Consider the following 9,126-nt stretch of genomic DNA (forward strand, 5'->3'; position numbering starts at 1 on the left):
CTATTACCACCTTCCTAGATATCACGAACAAATATCCGAAGAAGTAAACCCTAACTCATATTTCAAATGACTCTTAATCTTACAGTTCATGGAAGTCTTGGCAAAAACTACCTAGAGAGGACCAACAATGCTAGCTTATTCACAAATAATTCACTAAAAGAACCTCTAAACTCTACTACTACATTCTGTACAACCTGATCCCTAGGCCATTTGAAGAACTGAGGTCAAGTGGTGACCCTTTTGATTATTTTTCTTCTAAAGTAATGTAAGTCCCACTTGATTTCTGATCCCTTTAATTTTATGGAAGAAAAAAATCTATCACCCTTAATGTAGAGTCTCTGATGTCAGGTATAATGAGTTGGCAATGACAACCTTCCCTCCTCTCTCCTCACAGTAAGATAAACTGTGTAAGGCCACATAAAGATTTGCATGGCTTCCTCCTCAAGACAACAGAAATCAGTTCTTACATCAGTGAAAAGAGCCACTGTGATTCGCAGCCTATTTAAAAAATAAGGGGATCAGGCCATGAGAACATGGAAAGAAAAAGTCTAAGGTCTCAAAGAGACACTAACATATAATAACAAATACATGGAATTGAAAAACATAAAAATACCAGGCTGATTTTTTTTAAAAAAAATTGTATTAAGTAATAGGACTTTATCAGCATTTCCTATGAACTTCAGTTTTTGCACCCTTGTTCCAGTGTTGATATAAATGAACATAGGAGACATTCTGCCCTCCCCTCTTGCTTTTTTCATGGATCATATTTTAAAACTACTCGGTTTAAAGAACACCACAGATTTACATCCTCATTTATCAAAAAAAAAAAAAAAAAAAATTACCTTGATTTCAATGTTTCCCACTTTGGTGGTTGATCTGATAATAGGTCTTCCAACCAAAGCTGGGAAGATGTGTTCTGGAAAGTTAGAGCCTGCATATCCACACTTTACAAACTGGAAAGAAAGAGTAAAAGTAGGTTAGTGTCAAGGTATTTACTAGCTTACATATCCATTTAAAAACACTATCTGAAAAATACTGCTCTGCATTTATACAATATTTACAATTTTCAGTGGTTTCAAATCACCCAAAGTAGTCACTCTATCACATCATCTCCTTTTATTTCCTTTATGGTACTGGCCACTCCCAGAGTTCTTTTTATTTACAAGTTAACTATTTAGCGTCTAAGTCCCCCATTACAAAGAAAGCTTCATGGGAACTGGAAGCTAAGCCAAGCAGTTCATGCTAGAGCTGGATGCCAAGAAGAGGCCCTGGCACACAGTGGTCACTCAAGAAGTATTTGGGGAGTGGACAAACTCAGTCAAGAAATGTTATTTTTAAAAACAGAAATGTTAGAAAATGTACAGGACAGACGCTTCAATTCTAAAGCAAGTTTTTATTTATTTTAACCAACCTCATCTTCCAAAATGGGAAAACCAAATGGCACCCAGACCAGCATCACATGAACGTAAATATTATTAGGTATATTTGGCTATTTACATTTTACTTAAATATTTAGATTAAGTAATAGCACTAATATAATTTCTCATTCAGATAGTGTACTTCTCCAATGAAGGCGTATCATTGACTCTGATAACACTTTCATTTGACGCATGAGAAACTGATATAATAGGAGTTTTAATGACTGCTACAGTAAAACTGGAATAGAACCAAAGGTTTTTAATTCTTATACAATAATATAATCCATTTCATCTTATTTTTTAAAAGCAAACGTTACAAGAGAAAAGGCAATTAAAAACTCCAGGGTGAGGGACCAAAACCAAGCGAATGATATGCCAGGGAGAGGCATGCCTGTGAGCACGGCTGGGAAGAGGCTGTCCTGATCGAAGAACTGTATCCTGAGTGTTCCTGAGCTTGAATTGTAACTACTACTTCCCCAATAAACCCAGTTATCCTCAGTATGGTCTCTGAGTCCTGTGTGGCCACTGCAATGAATTACTGAACCCAGCAGAGAGTGCTGTGTGAGGGACAGTTCCTGTCAGCTTTGGTAAAGATGGCGGAGAGAGGCTTGTCTGACCTCTGCCTCACAGCAATCAGCCTTGGGCTGTTGATCACGATTCTCCTTCCCTCTAGCGAAGTTGGAGGAAGTCAGACAGTGCCCCCACACTGTTTTTTTACAGCCAGTTAATAAAACACAGGTGGACAGAAACTATTAACCTACGCCTAGACAGAAAGCTACTCTGTACAACGAACTGTTTTGTCTGATGGTGGTAAAACTCAGCAACAACTTTAAATTCACTGCCTTTTCACAGATCTTCCAAAATACAAAATTTTGATACTTCCATGATCTCTACAGCGATCTTGCTAAAATGATGTCAATGAACCATGTTTAATTATAAATAGCCTAGAACATTCTGTCATCTAGAATTTCACTTGTCTTTTATAAACAGAGCTTTTAAAAGATATGCTAAAGTCATGACTTACGCAGATTAAAACTACTTTTATGAAAAATCGGCCTGAAATTAGGAAGTTTTATATTCACAATACTGCCTGAATTCTTATCCACTCAGTTCGCACTGGGGTTTTTTTTTTTTTCAGTTCATATTTACATTTTAGAACCTACATAAAACACAGTATTCAGATATGTTTTCTTATAACCCCACAAATCCTAGTCCTAATCAGTTTACCACTGAGCCACCAAGGCAAGTCAGTGTGACATGATGGCACGTAACACAAAAGCCAAAACCACTGCGGTCGAGACAGAGCAGAACTGCCCCATAGAGCTTCCAAGGAGTACCTGGTGGATCTGAACTGCCAACCCTCTGCTTAGCAGTCGTAGCACTTAACCACTATAGCACCAGGGTTCATAGGGGATAAACTGTTCATACCTACTTCCCCATTTGTATAGTGGTTGACAGCTAAGGAGTAGACCAAACCTCACACCCCAAAGGTGCTAGTTCATCTTCCACAGTGTCTTCTCAAATAATTTATCACCGTGTCCTTGAAGGACTTAGAGGAACAATTTCCACAGAAGGAAATAATACCAAAGAACAATAACATGCTTAAAATTTTTTTTTTCAAAGAACATTCAAACTAAAACAAAAACTCTCACACTATTCTCTCCTAAACCACAAATTCTCTTTTGTCCTTAAGTCAAATTCAGCTCACTTGGCATGAAGAGAAATGATATGGAAGGGTAGAGAATCTGTTCCCATCACTATCCAACCATACACTAATATCATGATCACCAGCCTAGTATCAGCATCCCTCATAATTTACGTTTGTTAAAAAAACAAAAACCCATTGCTGTTCAGTTGATTTCGATTCACAGTGACCACATAGCACAAATATAGAAATTAAACACTATTTGAATATTACACTCATGTTTACCTTAAAGTAATGAACAGGTACAGACACTAGGTGGGGTCAAAAGTGTCTATTTGTTATGAAGAAGATTCTCACTTACATGGGTATAAATGCTTCCAAAGAAAATTACAGAATGAATGACTGAAAAAAAAAATCTATAAGCTTATAAGGGTCGTTACATATTATATGTAAATAAGTGTCATTATTAAGTGAGAAATCATAACAGGAGGTGAAGGTAGGAGACTAGCCTAGTGCAGGCATAAGGATGCTAAGGGTTGACATGACTCCCCTCTCATGCTGGGCTATATGCTCAAAAACACACAAAATGAAAAAGCAGTAAATAATCACATCACTAGAGGTTTTCTGATTATAACTGTCCAGACAGATAGTTTGTATCTTTAAATTCTTGTTTGAATGAATTTTAAGACACAAAATATTTACCAAATGCCTAAGTTAGAAGATAAAAATTAAGACCCCTTGTGATGCAGTGAATTACTTTGTGTGGCCTTTCTAGCCATGGTCTATGCGGCTCTCACAAAATGACTGGGTGGGACTATGCAAATAACAGGATTGGAGAATTTTCCTAACACAAATAAGGCACATGGAACCCTTGTGGGGGATGGGACTATGCAAATAAAAGGGACCTCATTACCATTAAGAAGAGCCAGGAGTGCAGTGGGTCTTCTGGACCCAGAGTCCCTGTGCTGAAGACCTCCTAGACCCAGGAGACAGAGAAAGAGGTGTAATACCAAAAAAGGTAGGAGATGCTGAGAAACAGTGGCAAGCGCAGCAGAGAAATGGCAGCAGCAGAATCAGAAGACTGGCATGAGATGGCATAGTGGGCTTTGTGGCCAATGGAGCTAGGTGGCTACAGTGGATATGCTGACCCACAGAGCAAGAGAGCTGAGCACCTTCAGGCAGGAGACTTGTTGGCAGAGTGGGGTGCCTCCCAGCACCTACTGGCAGCATTAAAGAGCTTTCTAATACTTGCGTGAGCAGGGCAGAAGGCTGCGGAGCCCAGAGGCCGTGGGAGAGGCCTGCTTTCCAGCATGGCTGAGAAGAAGCTCTCCTGATCGATGAATTGTATCCCGAGTCGTTCCTGATCCTGAATTGTAATCTGTTACTTCCCTGATAAACCCCATGATCGTAAATATGGTCTGTGAGTTCTGTGTGGCCACTGTAACAGATTACTGACCTCAGCAGAGAAGCAGACAGTACTGTGGGAGGGACGGCTGGTGTCAGAATTAGTAGAAGGGTTGGCAAGAGGAGGTATGGCTGACCTCCACCTCATAGGAATCAGCCTTGGGCTGATGATTTTGATTCTCTCTCTTTCCTCTTGTGAAGCTGGATGAGGTTTGACGATGCCATACCATTTTTATACCCCTGAAACTACAGAAAAATTCTAAAAACACTTAAAAACCTGTATTACTGTGCTTTACAAACAAAGAAAATTTGGCTTTCAATTTCAATTGAAAATATCAGTCACTTACTAATATAATGATTTATTCTACTTAAGCAGAAACTTAATGGAAGCAGATACTACCATAGTAATCCAGTATTAGCATCCCTTCAGGGGCATTAGGGTATTTAATCAAAATGGCAATAACTATACTATTCACTGGTATATACTTTCATTACAAATATGAAAGCCTTAAGAGCTACCACACCAAGAATATAATTAAAATAATCTATTTCTCAATAATATAAAACTTCAACCTGACATTCCCTTTCTTAACCCCCCCCCCAAAAACAGTATTAAAAAAAAATCTAACCCATAATGTGATAAAATATAAAGAAAACATTATTTTTCTAAACTACTCATTTGGTATTATTTTCTTCTCTAACATTCCTCCCCCACTCCAGTCATTATAAGGCTTGGTAACTTAGTTCTCTCATTGTATGCAATAAGGCTGCGATTAAGAAATAGATTTTACCATATATAGTTCCCACTTCATAGCACTGTGGTTTACACTCGCTCCCTTACTTCCCACTGAGTCATCAAATGGTAAGAACATGCACAGTACAATGTTCTTTCAAGCAAAAATGAAGGCAAATTCCACCTACATCTTGCTCTACTTTTCCCCTCAAAAAACAACCTGGGATTTGTAAAGCCCCGTTTGGGGCTTGTTTAATTTTGTACTTTTCCGTTAGTAATTTTATGTGGTGGTATTGATGTGTTCATTATTTCAATTGCATAGTGATTGGTCTAATCTTAGGCCTCCACAATAGATTCTGTTTATTCCAGAAATTTTCACGTTTGTAACACTTTTGAGCTGTCAAAAGACCAATTTATTTTTGGTTTGTTAAAATTTCAAACGCCCCCAAGTCCAACATATAAATTAGCATAAATTAGGCTCTAACCAAAGGGTCGGCAATTCAAATCCTCCAGGCGCTCCTTGGAAACTCTATGGGGCAGTTCTACTCTGTCCTACAGGGTCGCTATGAGTCGGAATCGACTCAACAGCATTGGGGGCTTTTTTTTTTATCAACCACAAATGTGTATTAAAAATGAAAATATAATTATTCTAGCATACACTACTTTGTATCACCAGATCTTATGCATTGTGCCATAACACACACAGTAGGCACCCAGGAAGTCTTCACTGTTGTTGGTGAACTCACTCACTACTGATGAAACCATCCAAGTTTGGTAACAGGATACACACAACTCTAGGGCCCAACTCTTCAAAGGCACCTAAACCTAGAGCCCCACAGGTCTCCAGAGTTTTGTCTGTCTGTCTGTTTTCAAGGGCTCTGTTCTAGCCGACAGGTTTGAACAGTTATAAGGCCAAAGCACATAAATTTTAAGTATTCCTCCTACAGCTCACCCTAATGAAACAGTGGTCTAGTTGGGGGCTGGTGAGGAAATGGAGCAGGACCAGTGTCTGGTACGTGATCATAAAAACCCATCCACTCCTAAGAGCATCCAATTTTGGGCCTGTGAGATGGGTTAAAAAAATCATCAACTTCTCAAATAGATTAGAATTTTAAAACCTCAAGTGTGTAAAGGGCAAATGACAATAATTCAGGGTAGTAGCTTTTTTTTAAAAATAATTTTTAGAAATTAAATCTGAATATCTTCTTTAATATGTAATTGTAAAGGAAACACTATGACTTCAGGCACATAAAATAAGATCAAGATGACTATTCAAGTCTAGAAGCATAAGCAGTAAGAAACAGAATACAGAATCTAAGTGGTCCTTAACCCTCCAAATTTTTAGAAATATCACAGCATTCCTGATTACATATTACCAGAGCTGTTTCTTCATTTTAAGCCAAGCGTTTATCTACAAAAAATCTGAATGAATTTCAAAAATAACCTTAACTCAACACCAAATACATACATTCTTATTTGAATTAACTACATTTTTCTCATTTATGTCATAACTGATCTTTTGTCTTAAAAAACTAGAATTTTAAATTATGGATACAAAACAAATCCATGACATATATGCAATCGGCTTTCTAATATCAGCAAAACTGACAAAATAGTAAGATAAAAACGAGCCACCTTACAGTTAACATTCATATTCTAATAGAGTATGAGAACACTAATACAGACTACAAATACAGGGTTCGTTGCCTAGAATCCCCCAAGGATGAGAAACTCCATTAAAATACAAGTTGCTCAGATTTCTAAAGAGAATATCAGACCTATTCACACAATAAAGTATTTCAGTTCAATTTAAAGTTTTAAATTTATTTAGAGGTCAGCTTGAGACTAGTGGAAATCAGACTACTTTTTTTAAAAAGCACCTTTAACTGAGTTAACTGTAAAAGTAATACATGCTTATAGTAAAAAAAAATTGTCCTCTTCCCCACTTCCCTTACTCTTATCCTGTCTCAGAGGCAACCACTATGGGCATTTCTTATGCATTCCTCCAAAAATTTTAAATATAGATACCAGTGTGTGGACGTATGAGTATCTTTAATAAAGAACGCACACATTACATGGAATCATTCTAAAGCTTTTTTTTAAAAAAACTTCAGGATACATCTCAGACATGTTTCCACAGCAGTGGGTCTGCCGTTTTTTTAAGTACTCCATTTTGCATTGATGTCCCGTTATATGGTAACTTTTTACTCTCGTCAATTTGTAACTTGGTTCAGATGAAACTAGTATAATTATTGCTTGTAAAAAAAAAAAAAAAAATCCGTAACAAATTCAATCAAGGGCAGTAGTATGGAAGTGAGTACCAGGTATTTTTCACCCTGAACAATCCAGTTTCCAAAGTGTTTATTTTAAAGTATAAGTAAAATCTATTTTAATTCATATGTCACAAAACGTTGCAACTACAAAACGGTTAGAAATCACTGTAACCTAGGGGAAAATGACCAGTATAGCACCCGTCCAAAGTAAGTAACCTTTCCATCTTCTAATTTGCTGATTGACTCCGCTGCCCAAAATACATTTTTTTTAATTATAGGAGGGCGTTTGAAAGAAATAACTTTCAAATAGTTTCTAAATCAGTGCTCTCGTCGGATTTTTACAATTGCTTGCATTTTAGGATCTTAAAGACTAAATCTGTATTCTGCACCTAAGGAAAAAAGGGGCAGAAGACCAAAACTGACTAACTCCCATCCCCCCAAGGACAGTGGAATGAACACTGCGGCCTTGTGGGGTCTTAGATGTCCCAGGATAATCCTATGGAGCACGTGGTCTCCGCCGGACTGCAAAGGGGCCAAATTACCAACATACAGAAAAAAGTAAAAAGACGAGCCTCCCCCTCCTCAAAAAAAAAAAAAAAACCTCACTGCGAAGGGGTGAGGCCCACTGCGCGCACGACAGACAGCACTTCCTTTTTTTTTTTCTTTAAACCCGTTTCCTGCCTCCCGTTCAGTATCTTCAACTATACAGGAAGAGGAAGGCCTCTTGGTCTTCCTCCTTTTTGCACACTGGCGACCCTGGGGATGAACCCATCTTGAATCCCACAAACCCTGCCTTTCACCCCTCCGGGCATCTTGGCCACATTGCCCCCGCGCGTGCACGTAGCCGGCCCCCGCCGGGCCAGCAGGTAGGGTTCCCGTCCGCCGCCGACCTCGCCCGCAGCCCTGACAGGGAGGGCTGCGGGGGTGGCCGGCTGCAGGGGTGGCGGGCTCCGGGGGCCGAGGGTTTGGCCCGCCTGCTCCCCGAGTCCGCGAAGGCGGGAAGCGTCGGGCCGCTCCCCCTTCGCCCCGGCGGGCCGGGCCCAGAGGCGAGCCCCGGGCACTAAGGGCCCCCGCGCCCCCCGCACATCCTCCGGGGCCTGTGCCCGCCACCGCCTCCCCCGCCGGCTGCTTACCCCAGTGCCGTTGTCGCACACCACCACCTTCCTGCCTTGGCTGTCCATCGTCCGCCCGGGGGAGAGCCGCCGTCGCCGCACAACCTACAGACACCGCCGCCCGGCCTTTCCTCTTCCTTCTCCTTCCTCTTCGCGGCCCCTCCCTCGGCCCAACTTTCTTCCCCAACCGGAAGTCGCCGCCCCGCCCCGCCTCGCCCCGCCCCGCCCGCCTTTTACCGGACGGCCGGCTCGGAGGAGGTGGGGCGGAGGCCGCGACTGGCAGGGACAAACTCCAATGAGAAACGGAGGAGCCGAAGGCCCCGCCCACCCCTCTGGGCTTCAGCGCCGCTGCCACGGGCACCGCCCACACAGGTTCTTCCTTTCTGCGCCCGGTTCCTGGTGTTTCTGGGGCGTTAATGGCGGCCGACCTGGTGGGTCTGTGGCCTTCTCCCGAAGGCGTCGCAGGAGCTGAGGGTGCTGCTGCACGATGCAGAAGGCGGAGGCAGGTGAAGGGCACCAGGTGTGCCGCGAGGTGGCGATG

The 9,126-nt window shown here is 41.2% G+C and overlaps 1 protein-coding gene across 1 annotated transcript in view; it reads right to left on the minus strand.

Moving 5' to 3' along the window:
- The window catches only part of ACTR2 (actin related protein 2), a 38,979-nt gene extending 30,229 nt beyond the window's left edge, over window positions 1-8,750 (minus strand). Inside the window, exons 1-2 of the mRNA XM_049857375.1 lie at window positions 8,607-8,750; window positions 843-953 (exon numbers count right to left, since the gene is read on the minus strand). Coding sequence (XP_049713332.1) covers window positions 843-953; window positions 8,607-8,654 — 159 coding nt within the window. The 5' untranslated portion in view covers window positions 8,655-8,750. The remainder of the gene's footprint in view (window positions 1-842; window positions 954-8,606) is intronic.
- Between the last annotated feature and the right edge of the window lie 376 nt (window positions 8,751-9,126).

This window comes from Elephas maximus, chromosome 17, assembly GCF_024166365.1.
Source record: "Elephas maximus indicus isolate mEleMax1 chromosome 17, mEleMax1 primary haplotype, whole genome shotgun sequence".
Lineage (NCBI taxonomy): Eukaryota > Metazoa > Chordata > Mammalia > Proboscidea > Elephantidae > Elephas > Elephas maximus.